Source organism: Cricetulus griseus, chromosome 2, assembly GCF_003668045.3.
Source record: "Cricetulus griseus strain 17A/GY chromosome 2, alternate assembly CriGri-PICRH-1.0, whole genome shotgun sequence".
In the NCBI taxonomy this organism is placed as follows: Eukaryota; Metazoa; Chordata; class Mammalia; order Rodentia; family Cricetidae; genus Cricetulus; species Cricetulus griseus.
This window is the reverse complement of record NC_048595.1, coordinates 80048770-80067831: the sequence shown is the minus strand read 5'-3', so window position 1 is coordinate 80067831 and position 19062 is coordinate 80048770. Positions and strand designations below refer to the sequence as shown.

General features: G+C 40.5%; 1 protein-coding gene across 1 annotated transcript in view; it reads right to left on the bottom strand.

The window, feature by feature from the left end:
• The window catches only part of LOC100750695 (astrotactin-2), a 933092-nt gene that overhangs the window by 374267 nt on the left and 539763 nt on the right, over positions 1–19062 (bottom strand). The window contains 1 exon segment of the mRNA XM_027400261.2: positions 3621–3771. Coding sequence (XP_027256062.2) covers positions 3621–3771 — 151 coding nt within the window.

The window sequence follows — 19062 nt, the reverse complement described above, 5'->3', positions numbered from 1 at the left end:
GGCTCTCCTCAATTCAGGTGCTCATAAATTTCTGTAGTCCCAATAGTATATAGTCTATGTACAAGCATTATTAATACAGTCTTGTCTCATACAGAAGTGGTGTTTTGCATATCCACAATATTGTCCATCTATTTGTTTCATTTTTCTTTTTTATCATGTATTTGAGTATATAGTGCGTGTGCATGTATATATGCATGTTTGCATATGTGTGAGTACATGTGTGTGCGGGGACATGTGCATGTGGGGCACTAAAGTTGATATCAAGAATCTTCTTCTATTGTTCTTTTTTTAACCTTAGTCTTTGAGGCAGGGTTTCTTAGTCAAACTCAGAGCTTACTGAGCTTACAGCTAGTGTTGATAGCAAGCTTGCTCCCAGAATCTCATGTGTCTGCCTTCTGATGCTGTAATTACAGGTAGGCTGCCATACCCACTCAGCATTAGTGTGGTTTCTGGGGATCAGACCTCTGGTCCTCTTGCTTGCACACCAAACTCTTTAGCTGCTGAGCAATCTCCCAGCCCTCTGCTATGTTCTTTCATCCTGCAGGAAATCTGTGCTTTGAAGGACTGTTGTTCCATTTGGAAGTATTAAGAAACTGAGAGACCAGTGTTGATTCCACAGCTAGCCAACGATCAAATCATGACCAAAATCCATCTCATTCAGGTCAACCCATCTCACTCCTCTCAGATTGGCAGGAAAATAACTCCAAATGGTATTGGCTCTAGGAGGATATTGAAGATGTGTTCTTGGTCCTCTATCCTGCCATCTGGTGGTAAGACCTCAGGAAGTCACTCTATTCTCCACAGACTCATCCATGAGGAAACACCCATGTTGCACTTCAGTGTAAGGGGTTGTTTGTTTATTTGCTTATTTTAATGTAAAGTATAATGGTACTGGGGAGACAGGCCAGTTGTTGAAGTGCTTATATTGCAAGTATGAGGAACTGAGTTTGATGCCCAGAAGCCATATTTTAAAAGGGGGAGGGGGATGTGTTGTTGGCCTGTGCTTGTGATCTCAGTGTGGTAGAGTCAAAGACTTGCAGATGCCCAGGGTTGCTGGCCAGCCAGCCTAGCCTACTAGGCTTAGGCCAATGAGAGATGCTACCTTAAAAGAAAAATGAAAGGTGGGTGAGCCTGAGGAATGACACTAGAGATTGTCCCCTCAAATTTCATACAAGCACACACGTATGCACCTCCATACATGTGAACACACACACACACACACACACACACACACACACACACACACACACACACGGTGTGATTAATTTTAACACCAGATGAAGTTTCTTAGGAGAAGAGGCATGAGAAATAAAACACATTTTGAGCCTCAGCCTAATGGGGTATTATACTATCTATTCCATGAAGCAGAGTTTGCCTAACATCCATTGTACTGGAAAGTTTTAAATAGTATCCTCTTACTATAGAGGGAAAGTCTGAAAACTTACAAGATTATTGAAGCTTCTCTTAACTTACAGAAAATGCCTTTTATCCTCTTATATTTCTAGCTTATGTTAATGAACAGAAAGAAGAGACACCCTACTCCCAGACATGCACACCACATCATACCGCACTAAACTCATGGAGGTTCACCCCCATTCTGCATCCTGGGTTTTATTTCTCAGATACATCGATCTTTATGGAAAATGAAGTTAGGTATTTGAAGAAAGTGAGATGATGGTAAGCTCTTCATAAAAGTTACTATCATGGTTTGGAGACACAAATTTGGAAAATTCACTGGAATTACTTGTCCACTGATCTGCTATACAAGATGAGCAAATCTCCCTCTTCCTTCCTGGGTCTCACTTTTCCAGTATGGAGAGGGAAGGGTTGTCTATGGTGTTCTGAATCAGATTTGTAGCACATAGACCAGCACAGCATCCACAACTACCCTTCTAGTTTCTGGGACTCACATTTCCTTGGGAGTCTATATCTGTATCTATTTGAACTACATGTTTCATTCAAATCGGGCTGCCTCTGGCTAACATTCTCCACATGACTTATTTGGAGATGAGTCAGGCTGATCCCCTTTACCCCAGGATTGACTAGCAAAGGTCTGATTCATCCCTCTTAAGCTAAGTGTACCTGAACATTACCTATGGCTATTAATTTTTACTTTTTGCCTGAAATAGTCTGTGTCAACTTTCTGTCACTTATAAACCTGAAAACTGAAGCAGCTAAACTCTTCACCCAGCTCCTAAGAAACTCCTGTTGATTTCTGAATCTAAAATACAGTTTCAGTGCATCCTCTCATATTCTAGAAACTTCTTTTACTGATCTCGTAAGCTTTGGCTATTTCTTCACTGCTATAGGGATGTGTCAACTGTGTATTCCATCTTTCTTGCATCTCATTTGGAGAACTTGGTCTAGAACAGTGACTCCCATCACTGACCCTGCCTCTTTCTGCTTCCTGTTCTTACTAAAATGAATATTGCTGGTATACTGAGTTGAGTCAACACATTTTCTGAGTTCTCACTCAGCTTATTGTTTGAGAAAAGCCAGTCTGCACTATAATATATTCCAGGTGATGTAAAAAAGGTAAGTACAGACAATAGCAACATCACTACCACTTCCCAGGTGGGAGGGGGGTGGCTTCAGAGAGGACAAAGATCTAAAAGCATGTCCACTTATTTGTTCCAAAGGCTGGCAGAGAAATTGACTGTAAGTGAAGGGCAAGAAGCATTAAACAAGCAGAATGTTCAAAGAATAGCATCTAATCAGGTCCATTTGGCTCTAGTGTGGAATGAAGTCAAGTGATGAGCGATGTGCAAGGAGGACTTGGGAAGGAGCCAAATGAAGTGCACTGAATACCAGGCTGAGCCTTTCCAGCAATTTCAATGCTTTTCAAGCATATGTTTGGACTCCGCCCACTTCAACACACACACACACACACACATATGCATAAGTGCACACGTTTACCTGTTAAATTTTAAACTTCATGAGACATCACCTCCTTTATAGTTGTAGCTTTGGAACTTAAAATTTGGACAACTACCCTAAGGATAGTCTTAAAAAACAAACCATCAATTTCAGAATGCTTCTTCATAGGCAACAAAGATCTTCACTTATCTTTTCTGGTGTTATTCCATACTAGATATTAGCATCCCATGATAGACAAGGTCCCCCCTTTTCTCTCACCCCTTGTTTTGGCAATCTGCACCATTATTCTTAATACCAAAATGATCTATGCTTTCAAAGCCATGCCTACTACCAACTTCCCAAGGAAGCCTAATACCAGCCTTGGGTCTCAGCTGGCACATCTTCTAAATCACACCAAAGAATCTATACTGGGTACTGTTTTCATCTTTTTGACATTCATCTACCTACATTGTGTTCACAGAACTAAAACAGGTTGTGTTTTAATATCAGAATCACTGCGAGCTTCTAGAATCCAAAACCTGCCCAGAAGGACACTTACGTTATACTACCTCATTGTATTTTCCTAATAGTCCCAAGGGGTAACTTTAGTGACCCCACTTCACAAAAGAGGAAACCCCAGAAGCCTGGTATCTGGAGAGATACAGAGGCAGTAGCTTTAGGCAGTGTGATCCTCTTTTACCCATGTCCTCTTGCAGAGAGGGGTCCCCTGTATGTGAAAACCTCCTGGGTCAAGGAGCACTCACCACACAACCTGAGGAATCCACCTGGCGGTCAGACACACACTTGAAATTACGAGTGCAGCCTCCGTTGTTCCTTGAGCAGTCACGGACTGGACCAAAGGAGGACAGCAAGTCATTGATGGTTTCAAAGTAGGTAGACAGCATCGCTTCTTCCCTTGGAAAAAAAGGACATGGTTAAACCTCAGAGATATCTGCATCATTGTTTTTTTAATTAATTAATGTAAATTCAACACATTTGAAATATGTTGATATAAATTTAAGGATATATATATATATATATATGTACAAATATAATATATATATATAATATATATATATATATATATATATATATTTGTACTTTTACTTAAGGTATTGTACCTATGCAGTTCATTTAACAATGTAATGCAAATTTCTATTCCTTGAAAGTTATTATTATAAACTATTTAGAATAATTAAGAAATACAGGTTATTATGTCATCTAACAATCAAATCTGTGGCCATGTTAGGTATGCTTTCTGGGTCAAACAGAGATATATTTTAGATAAATGGTCTTCAAACTTTTTAGAGACCTACAGAATATGACATTTAAGATGTTTAATAACATAAGGCTTTTCATAAAAGTGAGACACATCTGCTCCTGGCAGCACCAATTTACCTTTAAAAATATGTTGGGCATTGAAGAACCTCCACATGAGTTTGCTTTCATTGTGGCAAAGTTAGCCACTGGGCAAGAAACTGCCTTTACCTTGACTGATGACAATATGCTATCCAAATTGGACAAGCAGGACATAAAATAAGGTGATTGCCAAACTTTGCCAAGACAAGGTAGGATAGTTTTCCAAAATTCTTGCTTCACAGAAAAGTCTGTCATATATTCAAGGTCTGAAGGTTGAAGATGGATGCCCCAATATTGCAGAGAAAACTTGTGTGACTTTACCGACAGCCATAAATCTCTGTCCTTTCTATACTTTTGGAAGTTGTTTGCTCTGTACTTCCTGTTTACTCAGGTAATATTTTATCCTTCTTCAGTCTTTGATGAGGGTTGAAGACTGGATAGTTAATACCATTTTCTTTGTTACCAAATTCAAAAAGGAACTTTAAAAAGATATGTAAATTTTATGAAGGTTTAGAGACATGAAAGTTTATTTATTTATCTAGGAAAATGTTTTGAGATCAAAAAGACATTTTTAAAATGGTAATACAAGTTATGATAAAAAGTGGTTTGGGTATAAAATTTTAAATTCCTCAAGATAGAAAACAGAAATAGGGTATTTTCTCCAAATATTCCAAATCCAAATGGACTGAACATTGTGAATGATAATTTTTCTTATTGTATATAGTTTTACTATGTTAGAGTTAAAATCTTTCCTTTTATTTAGACAAAATGTGGCAATGTTGTGTAATATTTATACTCTGTGTGAGGATGGATTACTGTCTTTGGTGTAATAAAAAGCTAGACAGCCAATAGCTAGGCAAGACAGTATAGGTGGGACTGCCAGGCAGACAGAACTACAAGAAGAAAGGCAGCCTCACCAGCCCAATATGGAGGAAGTAGGATGGGTAGTACAGAGATGAGGTCACAAGCTATGTGGAAGAATGTAGATTTTAAAACATGGGTTAATTTTAGTTATAAGAACTAGTAAGTACCAAGCAGAAGCTAAGGCCAAGCTTCATAATTAATAAGTCTCCATGTCATTATTTGCGGGCTGGTGGTCCCACTACAATGATTCCCACACAAGCAGTGACTGGGATGCCTCACTGGTGATGGGAAAAGGCAGTTTCTTCTCCCATGAGATTTGACTCAGGGATTCCAGAATAGCAAAAAAGGAAATGTAAGAACAGAAAACTAGTGACAGAGACTAGTAATGATGTTTCTCATTTCTTCTCCACTTGAGCCTGGAATTCCTAGGTTGGACTTCGAAACTCATTTTCTTTTATTAATCTTACTCCCTTCAGTCTGATTTTTATAATGATTGGCAGTGAACTTGCTGTCCTAGCTCTAATTATATATTCCTTCATTCGGTCATTCCTCAGTACCTAGAATAGTTTTCTTGGCCTTCATGTCTCTTCATAATCTCTTCCCTGGATACGTGTATTCATGATGGCTCTTTTTAGTTATCTGCTTGACTACATCTGGAATTAACTAATACACAAGTGGCTGGGTACACCTGTGAGGGATTTTTTTCTCAATTATTTGAAGTGGGAATACCAACTTTTAATCTGGGCCACACCTTTTGCTAGCAGCCTGTGTAAAGCACATGGAAGAATGAAGCTTATTCTCTGTACTTGCTCTCTTTGGTGCTCTCAGGCAAGTCTATTCCTTCACTGATATTTGAGACTACTTCTTCAGGATTCTGGTGTATACTGAAGACCAGCTGAGATATACAGCATCATGGACTGAACAACTACTGGATTCTTGGACCATCTTAGACAGCCATTGTTGGACTGCCTAGGCCATAGGTTGTAAGACATTTAAAAAAAATCCTTATATATATATATGATTCATATATATATATTATATATATATATATATATATGAATATCAGTTTTCTTGGCCCCCATGGCTCTTCATAATCTCTTTCCTGGATATACACGTGTATGTGTGTGTGTGTATGTGTGTGTGTGTATGTAAGCAGACAAAAGTTTCTGTTATTTTATGGAATATATTTATTAATATAAATGTATTTATTCATGTATTCATCCTATCATTTCTGTTCCTCTAGAGGACCTTAACTAATACACTATTCAACCATATTTACCTTATCCTTATATTTTCTACTGCTTGGTTTCCTGCTTCTCATTCTTTGAAAACCGAATTTTATGTCAGTTGTCATAAAAATAGAGTCTGGAATGCAGTTATACACAGGGGGATGACTAGGGACCCCTCTTGGGAGATGCATCTTTACAAAGAGACCAAGTCAGGATTTGGCAAAAGACCCACATAAAGTCTCAGTTGATCCTATGGGGAGCTCAGTTTTAGGGAGGACCTTTATTGACATCCCAGATGATAACAAGAGATCTGGACCTTTGCATTCCCACATTCTCATTCCATTGCAAGGACTGCAATCTGGAAATGAGGAAGAGGAAATTACTGGGTGAGAAAGTTCCCTGTGGCTTATGGGAAACCAAAGATTCAGGCCATCAGTTACTGCTTCTCCCATCTGGAGGATGAGTCAGCCCAGAAGAGAGAATATGGATCAGCATGTGCTACACAAAATGCTTGGGAATACACAAGTGTCTCCACTTAGGAGTTTCAGGGTTGCAGAGCAGTGTAGATTGCATATATGGCATAAGTTATTATTCAACACCCTTAATCAAAAATCTGAAGTTTAAAATGCTATAAAAATCTTCAATTTCCAGCATTGTCTTACAAATTTTATCCTCACCCATCTCTTGGAGTGCTTAAACACATTTTCCTTTCTAAGATACTCATTTCTGAATTCTTTTCCTGATGAAATCCCAAGATACCTTGAGAACTGATTAAATTCATTCATTCATTAATACATACATACTTATATACATAAATATTACATTTTTATTAATTGGATAGTTAATTTGTGGTAGACCCTGTTCTATGTCCTGGGGATATAGCAGTGACCCTGGACAAGTCCTTATCACTACACCTTATTGCTGTCTCATTTATAGAGCCTTCTCTTCCCACAAGATTGAATTCCTTTATCTTGTGAGTACATTGCTTAAATCTGTGATATAACTGATTGTTATTACAAGTTTCATTATCTACTAGAGAGATTGTATGCTTTTGGAGAAAAGGGTTTAGGATACATTCATGCTTACATAGTTCCTAAAGAGAGGCTGGAGGAAATTGGGCTAGGTAAGTATTTTCAAACAAAACAAAGAAAACATCAGAAAGCATAGATGCAGTCTGCATGAAACCTGTACTTTGTAAAGATTCTATCTAAGTAGGACATGCCACTCCCTGTTCTGACCCTGCATTCCCATTTCAGGTCCTTCATGTTGGTTCTATAGAAAGAGACTATGGAGATTACATAAATAGACTTGTGTAATTGTCCCTAACATAGGATAGAGTGAGGCAACGAGTATATGGAGTGGGGAGTTGCCAGTTACAAAATGAAGTTCTTAGGAAACTTGCCATGTTTGAATCATGGAAAGAGGTGAAGATGTTGAGAAGACATGAAGTTTTAAAATGTGGACATAATCACAGGTATTACAAAAGGCACGGGAAAGTAAGAGCTATAAACCAAAGGAGAGGGGATCTGAGAAAATGAGAACAAGAAAGGAGACAAGCATGGAGTAATGGCTAGGAAAAGAAAGAAACTGAGGCACAGGCACATTGTCTGTCAGAGAAAGATGAGTAAAGAGAAGTAGAAAATAGATAGGAAGACAGATAGATGGGCAGACAGCCCAGCAGGAAGAGAGATATATACACAGAAAGGAGTTCCTCAGAGATTAAATGATGGTCAAATGGGGACACAAGAAGAATATGAAAACAGAGTAAAAATGGAGAAAGAGTAGGAGAAAGTGGGAAATAAAGAAGTAAGAAAATACATAGAAAGACGGGAGGCAGGAAGAAAGAGAAGAGAAAGATTCAGAAAGACAGAAGAGGTTAAGTGAAAGACAGAATGGAAAATAAAAGAGTGACAGAGAAAAAAACAAAGAGAAGTGAAAATAGGCAAAAGATGCCACCATTCTGTGGATCCTCGGGACTACAGATGAGCAGACTGTTGGCTTTTACAGAGATCAGTTCTGCATAGACATCAGTTACACATGGGAACACTGCTAAAACACAAAGGCCTGACAATGACACAGGGCTCTTGTTAAGTAAAGAGGAGCAATTATGCCCAGACAGGAAATGAAGCAACTAGGCATAGAGAGAAAAGGAGTTCAGGGCAGCTATCAGTTTTCTTTTCTCCTTAAAGCTTGAGGATTCCATCCATCATCCCGGCTTAAGTCTAGGTTTGGGGGAGGTCTGTTGTATTTCAGTGCTGCCCCATTATCATGAGGAGGGGTGACAAAGGGTTTAATAGGTACCCAGAGGCAGAGGCAAGTTGCATTGATAGGTGTAAGATAAGGGCACCAGGAAACCAGCATCAGAATCTAGGCCTTGACAAAAATCACTACCAACAACAACCCCATCTTCCCAAATAATGATTTCCTGGATACATTCTATGTAGTTTCCCTTCCTGGGCACTTGCTTTTGATTTTCTAATAGCCCTGTCAGCTACAGATTTTTCCTCCCATTGGGCAGCTGCAGGGAGTAGATTTTATGGCAGTTTTGTCACTTTGCCTGGTCACTCAGGCAAGGGAAGGCTGTGCACACATATCCACTGGAGTTCTTCCATGCCAGAGTCAAGCATCAACAAACTGTCATCAATACCAGATAAGAGCTCCCATAGCAGTTAAGGCAGTAAACATCAGTGTCTACTTCCACTATGACTCAGAAGACGTTGGATGGAATAAGCCTGTTTGTTCTTTGTGCAATTCCCCACACTGATTTCTGGTCCCTCCAAGCATGTGAAACGCAATATTATCAACCAACACAGGAATAAAAGGTCCAAGAACTGTGTTTCTTCACTGGAGCTGCATATCAAATACCACAAACTGGGTAAACTATCCCTGGTGTGGAGATTTTAAGTCACAGGAGATGGAAGCATTGACAGAGCCATGGTCCCTCAGCACCAAATTGGGGTTATCCTTCTTTGCTTCTTCATAACTCCAAGGGCTCCTGACCACTCTTAGCTTTCCTTCTTTTCATGGCTTGGAACTTCACATTCCAGTATCTGCCAATATCTGGTAACAGGAGAACTAAAAGGCTTTCTTCCCTGTCTCTGTGTATACTTCCCGCTCCTTTAAATGACATTGCTAACTTCCAAGATGTGGAGGTTGGCAATATATCCAAAATTCATGTTGAAACTTAATCACCCAGGCAACATAATTTACACAAAAGGCCTTCAGGAGGTAATGGTGATATGAGGGTTGAGACCATGCAAATAGAATCAAATGTCCTAATGGGAGGATTCCTGACCTTTGACTGCCCCCAGTGTGTTGTATGAAGTTGTAACTTTCCACACTTTCAGAGGATACAGTCTTCAAGACATCATTTTGGGAGCAAAGACCAGGTTCTCACCAGACTCATCCTGCTGGTATTTTGAACATGGACCTCCTAGCTCTGGGATTATGAGAAATAGATTTCTGTTCTTTATAAAGTAACTAGCCTATATGTTCTGTTACAGCAGCACAAGTAACTAAGACAATCATCCCTTTAATTTGTGGCCATGAAAACCTTTAATTCAGTGTTGCCTGCTTCCAAAGTAACATTGTTTCTCCTATGTAAAGTCTCTTTGGAACCTGTCTTCTTGTCTATAAAATGGGAGCTGTATCTGTTTTGCTTTTAACTCTAGACTGTTATAAAAATACAATAACCTCCAAACTTGAAAACACATTTGCTGTTCACTCAATGAATAGTTGAGTCCTTACTGCATGGCAGGCACTAGGTTAAGGATGATTCTAGATTTGATTTAACTTCTCTGTATCTTGACCTCTTTACAAAAGCCTAGACACCATCTAAATATTTCCGAGTGTGCTTCTAGCTCTCCCCCAATTCTGCTCCTTTCCCCACAGGAAAATTCTGACTCCAAAATGGAATCAGCCAGACTCCAGCAGGTTGGTTGAGACTCCAACCCCCCGCCCCTGACTGGTCAGGTGCAAATGCATCATCTGGGTGCCATTTATTCTTGCTGGCCTCTGTACCACACAGAGTGAGCATTAGGCAGGGCAGCTGAGAACAGATGCTGAAATGGCTTGCTGTTAATAGACATCAGGAAAGGTCTGAGCCACTCATGGAGAGGTGTGAAAGTATGACTCAGAGCCCAGACAGTGACAAGCCCCCCACTGAGGCGCACTAATCATTCTCTGGTAACAAACTGAAACTTTGTTTTCTGGGCTACAGCTGCTTGATGGGAGTCAAGTTTTCCTCCCAACTGTCTTTCTCAGTACTGGGTGCAGAACCCACAAGCTGCATGTAAAAAGGATTGTCTGGAATCACACTGCAACAGAATATCAGCTACACAAACTGTGAGGGTTTTTTATTTGTTTGTTTGTTTGTTTTGAGCAAGTCTCTTAACTTCAAGCTTCAGGGTTCTTCTTAAAAATGGGGTCACTAATATCCAGATAATTGAGTTTGCATGAAAAATAAACTCAGTAATGAGTCTGAAATACCCAGTATACCATGTAGGGTAAGTATCAACAATTGGCAATGCATATTACGATAAACGTTGTAAAAATCATGCCTTAAAAATGTGAGGAGCCAGTGCAGGAAATAGGGAAAACCTGTAGTCACAGGTCATTCATTTACTCAGGGAAAGTGTTTCATGAGTATCCAATTTATTCTGGGCACCGGGCTATTCCCTGAGTGTAATATAGCATGTGCTAGAGACAGGGAAACATAACAATATCAGTGGGTTTAAAGGACTCACAAAAACTGTGAATCAATATTGAACCTGAGACACCAAGGATGGGTAGCAATACATTAAAAGAAAAAAAAAAGGATGCATCAGGAAAATAGAGTTGCACCAGAATGAACAAGACTTGCTGAGGCTCAGAGTAGAAGAGGCTATATATCCTGATTGAAGGACCTTCATGAGATGCAAGAGGGTTAGAATGTCAAGAAAGCAGTGACATCAGGCAAACTAGAGAGGGTTCTTTGTGTTAGTCACTGATAAATTCCAGCCTTTATCATATGTGCTATGGGGTTGTAGCAGCAGTTCTAAATTTTATTCATGCTAATAATCAGGGTGAATAGTTTGTAAAAAAAAAACAATTATAGCAACATCAACTATGACATGTACCATGATAATAATAGCTATTTACTATGCATCCATAATGGGTCACACAATAATTTCAGCACTGTGAGTGTCCACACACTTAACTCTTTTCCAAGCACAGTGATGTAAATCGTAAATCATTCTATTCTTCAAAAGAAACCAAGGCATCATCTCCAGGATTAGCTTGTTGGAAAAGCAACAAAGGCAATACACACAGTCTGCAGAGGTATAGTGTAGTGGTTTGAATGAGAATGACCCTCGTGGGCTCATATATTTGAATTCTTGGTTCCAAGTTGGTAGAGCAATTTTGGGGAAGGATTAGAATTGTGTAAGGAAGTGAGTGGGGTTGAGGTTTCAAAAGGCTATGCAAGGTCCCCATCCATCCATCTATCTATCTATCTATCTATCTATCTATCTATCTATCTATCTATCTCTCTAATTTCTCTGCCTGTTGCTTTAAGATAAGATACTCAGTTACTGTTCCAGCATCATGTCTGCCTATGTTCCAAACCATGATGGTTATATGCACACCCTCTGAAACTATAAGAAAGCCCCAATTAAACGCCTATTCTTTTAGAAATTGCCTTGGTCATGGTGTCTTTTCACCGCAGTGGAAGAAGTGACTAAGGCATGCAGGAATCTTCTGGGACAGCTGTAGAGGTGAATCTTGCTTTGTGGGGAGAGACTGTACCACAGCATATAATGTAACAAGGCTGACATCTTTGGGGAAGCTGGGAACACTTTGATTTCACCTGAGCTGCCTATTGAATTCTTGCCTTAGTCCCATAGAGTGCTTTTATTATCCCATTTTACTTTAATATAAAAAATGTATGTCCAAACATATAGGACTTGCTTCTCGAAGATCTGAGAAGAGACTAGCAGAGAACCCAGACAATGGAGCTAGGCTCATCATGGGAGTGTCTAACTCCAGTGTCCTTGGTGTTCTGGCTTCCTCTTTACGATTCTTTCCTATCCAGTGTTTCTGGGAGTGGTGTTCAAGCTGACACTTCATATTCCCCTTCCTCTAGCAATTATAGTCTGCACTAATTTAGGTGGAGAGAATGGATTGCTGAGCAGAGTGGTCTCATAACTTCCTGTGAGCATCTTGTGTCTTTGAGTAGCTTGTAACTTCCTGCATACTAAAAGACTCCTTGCTCACATCTTGTGCATGGAGCATGTCACAGCTGCTCTCTGAATCAGGACAGGGCACGAAGATCAGAGGAGATGGGTAAGGCTGACTAGCTATGTGGCCTTGGGAACAAAAGGAAAAGGATTGTGATGCCTATTGTTCATCTGTGAAACAGACAGTGGCAGTCAACTCACAGGCCTGTGGGTTAGAACCCAGTGAGTTAAAAGGTATTAAAGGCCCTCATCATAGCCAAGCTCAAATGGGGATCTTTACAGAGGGTCAGCATGTTTCAGAACATAGTTGCTCCCTGGGTAAATATTTATCCACATTCACCATGTAGGCTGGAGCTTAACTGCACATCAAAGATCAGGGCAGATGTGGGCTGAGATTTGTTAGAGAAGACACTGGACAGGCACCTGTCTCTGTAGTAGTAGATGTGTCTGTTCCCAAGCCCAAGCTTTTGTTTGGGCACTTTCTACATCTGTGCCTGTGTGTCTCCCTCCATGCCTGTGTCTTTATCTGTATCTAAATAAGTAATTATGAGCTTGATGGATGCTCTGAAACACCACACACTGGTAAAACATATGGCAGAGATACAAATCTAATCTAGGGTGAAGGGACTGGAGCTAGGGGAAGGTTTCCCTGGAGAGTATGACACTGACAGTCAGTTCAGCCTGTGGCGTGATGAGGGTAAGTCACAAAGGCTTCGGTAAAAGTGTCCTATGATGTGGGTCCCATCTTCACCATCCACAGTGAAAATGGTGTTCACCTCACCTCTAAGGACCTCTTTCTTCTTCCCTGTACTTGATCTGACTATTCATTAATGGGCATTCTCTTCCTCCCACTCCATACCTCTCTTTGAAAGTCCCATCATAACTTTTAAAAAGAAACAACAACGAAAAAGGTTCAGTGACAAATGCTGAATCTTGGGGATTATTTATTCATGAAATACCCGCATGGAATCACAGATTGCTCCACACGACTCACACCCCAGAGAGAAGCTCCTTATGATGGGCATCAGTGGTGGGAGGCCTCATTTTTCTGGAGGGCTTTCTTAGAAATCCAGCTCTCCCCACCCCTGCTGTGAGTGCTCCAAGCTGCTGGGTGATAGAATATTTTATAAAGCCTGGAGTGGCAGAGGGTCTACTGTATGCCAGAAGAGACCACAATTAGACAGTAGAGGAGTCCATGCCACCCAGAAGGGAAAGCACCAGGCTGGGGTGACAGCTGCAGGATCTGAGGCCAAATCTGTCTCCCTCTGCTGTGTGCCTTCCACTATCTTTGGGGCTCTCATTCCACACTATAACAAGATGGGCTGATCTCAAGGGCTTTTCCAGATCCAATTGTCAATAATTTTACATGGCTCCCCAGAAAGGCTGTCAGCTGCTTTCAGCTGTCCACTGTCAATTTCAAAGATAAGGGACAAGTGTAAGAATGGAAGGGAATGATCACACCTGAGGAAATGAGGGAGCTTATAGCAATCAGCAGTGAAATATGAAATAAATACCAGCATATTACTATGAAGACGATGAGAGCTCAAAACATAGCCCTACCATTTATTAGCTCTCTGAGCTTCACTTCTTCTTTCAAAAACGGTTGACAATAATACCTAGTTTTCAAGTTATCAGGCAGATCCAAAGATAATAACAATTACAAGGAGGGAGGAACTATGTCTTGTCGTAATCCCCACTGACCAATGTCATAAACAACGTCTTAAAATGAGAAGGGATAGTTGAATTAGAATAAATGAATACATCAATAGATGGGCACATGGAGACACTCTGCAAAGCTCTGAACCTAAAACAGAGGTCACTACACTCACTTCCATTTAGGGATGACCACTACCAATGACAGCAGACTCTCCATCCAGCCTGAAAATCACTCAAATACAGAGAATTTTCCTGCATGTGTTTTTGCATTAATATTCAGAATTCTTTTTAAGTCTAGTGAAGCCCTAGCCCCAACATCTTATAATCCTGTTTTGCATGCATAGAACCAAATACAAAAGCATTCTAAAAGAAGTCATTTATCAAAATCTTTTTTAAAAATGCCACTTGTAACAAAATAATATATATGCTTCTTCAGTGACACATCAAATTAAAAGATCCAGTACCAGATGCAATAATAACCATAAATTCAAAGTAGCTATGAGCATAAGCTATATTTTAAGGCATCTGTAACAAATGAAATATGATATCAAGCTCTATGTAATTTCCATTGGCGACAAAGGCACAGATGCTTTTAACACACCCGTGTTTATCGATGCTGTTTGTGAGGGAGGAAATGCTAAATTTCAGTGAGATCTGGCAGAACACAGGGCACATTATTTTCCTATGTCATTTCTTGGATCTCACCCTGCTCTCTGGGTTCAGGACTACACCCTAGACTGACACCTGGCTGGATCAAGTTCTTCCCCAAATGCATGTCACTTTGTGAAAATAATCCAATGCTTGGGTCCAGATAGGAAGAGACAGGAAATTAAAAATCTCAGCTATGATCACACTGATATAATTACATCCTGGAGATTCCCATAGGATACGATGAAAGAACAGACTTTGGCTTCAAAAACATACACAAATCCCAAGGGTTTTGTCATTGCAGAAGTCACCTCTCTCCCCTGACTTCCATCTCCAAATGTCTCCATCTGCAAATGTCACTGCAGTGTTTCCTAAAAGTGTGGCTATAGGTTTGTCTGGAAAACACTTATACCTCTGCCTGTACAAGCACGTAGCTCTTTGTCTCTGTCTCCTTTACCTCTATTTTTTGAGGGCCCCATGGGGAGGTATGTTATTACAGCCACCACAGTTAGTCATAAGGAGAGAACATGGTAGACATGCAGTTTTTAAGTTTTGAGGATTTCTGGGTGTTATGTCCCATGCTAGACGTGGTGTCTAGATGTATAGAGGTGCTGAGACAAAGCCCTGTCCCCAGAAAGCACACAGGCAGGGTAGGGAGAGCAAGCAAAGCCTCTGACACTGGCAGAGAGAACATGTACAGGTGTATAAAATCAGGTCAGGATATATACATAAGGAAGAATGATTTCTTCCTGGTCTGAGGAGAAGCCTTCCTGGAGTAGGAATGGGTCTCAAGGAATCAGAGAGCAATGATGATAAAGAACTATAGATAAAGGATGGAAGGGGATAGGCAGAAGGTAGAAGGAAGGGGGAGGGGAGGCCTGCTGTTAAATACCAGGATATGGAAAGGCATAGATTGAAGAGCATAGGGAAGAGGAGGGTTGCAGAAACAGGCAGTGAGCCCACAACTAAAGCAGCTAGTGGGCAGTTGAAAACAGGATTGATGGTCCCTGGTAAGTATGCTCTGTAGACATTTTCCACCCTAACCCTAAAGGGCAGTGCTGCTTAGACGGATTTACACGTGAGAGCACTGGAGCTCAAAGTAGGGGAACCTGAGGTAACTGTTCTTTATTTTATTTTTATTCTATACACTGAGGCAGAAATCATTTGCTCCAAGCTTCAGCAAGGTTAACAGGAGCTCTCCTGAAGACAGACTCTATTGGACAGCTCCTTAGAGCCATAGCAGGAATCCTACTGTATCCAGAAACTCTTTCTGAATGAATGCCACTTGAATAAGACTAGGTGCTCTGAGTTCCAGGAGCAGACACAGGAATCAAAGCCTTAGAGCTGGGCTTTATCAGTTCTGAACCCCCCTCACCCCCACATACATTACAATAGCCCCATTCTACTTCCTTTGTTGACACTTTCCCTTTCTTCTGAGTGTATTGGGAACCTTGGAGAGAGCAAGTGTGGTGATCATAGTGGCTCTCCAGGGAGCAAGCTGGGTCCAAAGCTTTGTCTCTATCCAGCCTCACTTGTGCCTGCCAGCAGACTGCTTCTGGCTTCTGTTCCAACCAGCCTGGCCTCTGCCACATTCTGGCAGGCAGTACTCACCATCATCATAGGAGTGGGTAACCAGCTCTAGCCTTTCTCCTAAGGGACTGCCCAGTGACACACAGTGGATGCTAGAGCCCAAGAAAAGCTGGCTCTTGCTGAGCCATGGGGAGATAGTTCTGAAAAGTGCTGGTGGTTAGAAGAATGGGTGTAAAGGGCTCCTAAGGTCTCCAAAACCAGTTTCTCCTTAGCTGCTGCAGTCATATTTACTGGTCTGAAAATTCTTACTGCTTTAATTGTCTGGTTTTTCTTTTCTTTCACTTCTCTTTTTCCCTCCTTTCTTTTATCTTTCTCTCCTTAGTTTTTAAGTCTAGCTTACAGAGTATTGATTTTCATCATATGTTACTTACTCTTATGCAACTGTGTTTGTACCCTCTTGCTTCATATCCTGACTCTTTTTACGGACCCCTTTCTTGTCCTCAGCAGCCTACTTCTGCTTCCTGTTACCAGCCTTCCATTATCCTCTCCACTCCAACTTCCTTAAAATCTCTTTTCATCCTTTCATTGCCCTGTTTATATTTTCATCACATGCACACATCTACACACACACACACACACACACACACACACACACACACACACACACACATACAAATCTAAATTTAGGTTCTTACATAAATTTTCTTTTGGTCTTTCTGAGTTTGGCTTATTTCTTATAACATAATGGTTTCTAGTTGATTACCCCCCCTCTCTCTCTCTCTCTGTTTCTTGAGACAGTGTTTTTCTGTGTAGCTGTCGCTATCCTGGAACTCACTCTGTAGACCAGGCTGGCCTTGATCTCACAGAAACCCACCTGTCTCTGCCTCCTAAGTGCTAGGATTACCTGGCTCATCTACTTTTCTAAAAGTTTCATAAATTTATTTTTATGGATTAATAAAATTCCACTGAGTATATGTACCACATTTTCATTATTCATTCCTCTGTTCATGGATGTTGATGGGAATTCCATCTCCTTGCTATTGTGAGTAGAGCATATCTCTATGGTAGGACTTAGGAATCCCTTGGGTATACCCAGTAGTGGCATAGCTGGATCACAGGTTGGTTCTACCCTTAAGATTTTCTCTTTGTTTTTTGGAGAAAACTTCATGTTGGTTTTCATACTGGCTGCCCAAACCTATATACCCAGTGTAGTGAATAATCTTCCCTTTGTCCCACATCCTCACCAGCGTTTCCTGTCATTTATTTTCTTGATAGCCATTCTGACTGAGCTAAGAGAGAATCTCTATGTAGTTTTAATTTGCATTTCCATGATGGTGAAGGATGTTGAACACTTTCCCAACATATTTCTTTTGTCCACTTGAGACCAATTTAGTCTTACTGACCTTACATGGCCTTACTGACCACTGAGTATATGATATCACTGCTGATGGCAAGACATTGAGCCAAGACACTGAGTTCTCTACTCATGTTTTTCATGTGGTACTTAAAGCAGCCTTGTTAGATACATTCATGTAACCACTGTATAGATGTAAAACAAAAAGGCTAAGGGGGGAAGACAGAGCTTCTGCAAGTCACAGAGACAGTATTGAGGGCATAGGGCATAGGCATACACAAGTAGCCCCAGCACTCAGGGAAAGACCAAGAGTCTGAGAGCAGCCTGAGCTACAAGTGAATTGTAGGCCAATCTTAATTATATAGTAAGACCCTATTGTAGGCAGACTTTTTCATTTGAGACTTGATCAGCTCTGTTCCACCAGCTGCTTCTCAAATAAACACTTGGAGATTTATTACTAATTATAAATGCTTGGCTGATAGCTCAGGCTTATTACTAACTAGATCTTACAACTTAATGTAACCCATTTCTATTCATCTATGTGCTGGACAGAGGCTCATGGCTTTTATGTCTCCTGCATGTCCTGCTTTCTTTCCACCTGGTTAATGACTCCTCTGACTCAGGCCCTCCTCCTCAGCATTGTCTCTGCCCCCAAAATCTTGCCTACCTACTGGTCAATCAACTTTTTATTAGCAATGAGAACAATGCATATTTACAGTGTACAAAGATTGTTCTACAGTACCCTATTTCAAGAGAGAGAGAGAGGATAGGAGAAGGGATATGGAAGAGTAAGTTCTGTGTGAGATAAGGGCATCCTGTTCTCAAGTTCAAATCATTCTTGGAAGTTAAATGTTCAGAATTCAACTGCAGTGTAGACAACTAATCCTGCAGAAAGCATAGTTGAAACAAGAAGAGGGAAATGGGAAGTTGGGTCCAGAGTGGAGGTTTGATGGAGAGACATTATATATTCTTTTTCCCACAAGGTTTTAAGTATGGAAATGCAAAAACAAATCAGTTTATGGGATTCAGCTCAGTGACACTCATCATGAGATAGCAAATATTTCTGGAAACAGTAAATAAGTGGAGGGATTGGTAAACAAATAGTGAAATCACCAAGGAGTTAATTAATAAGAGTCTGCCTCCCAAATTTCCTTTAAATTTTGCTTTAAATGATAACAAATTTTCATGGAACTAAAAGCCCTCCCTCACTTTTATAACTCTCATTCTGGAAATTACAGTAATGTAGTTTGTGTGGGATACAAGATAAAAGTGAAGATCAATATTGAATCCTTTGCCATTTTTGACCTCGTGAAATGAAAAGCTGTTTGTGCTGCAGGTATGACTGAGTTCT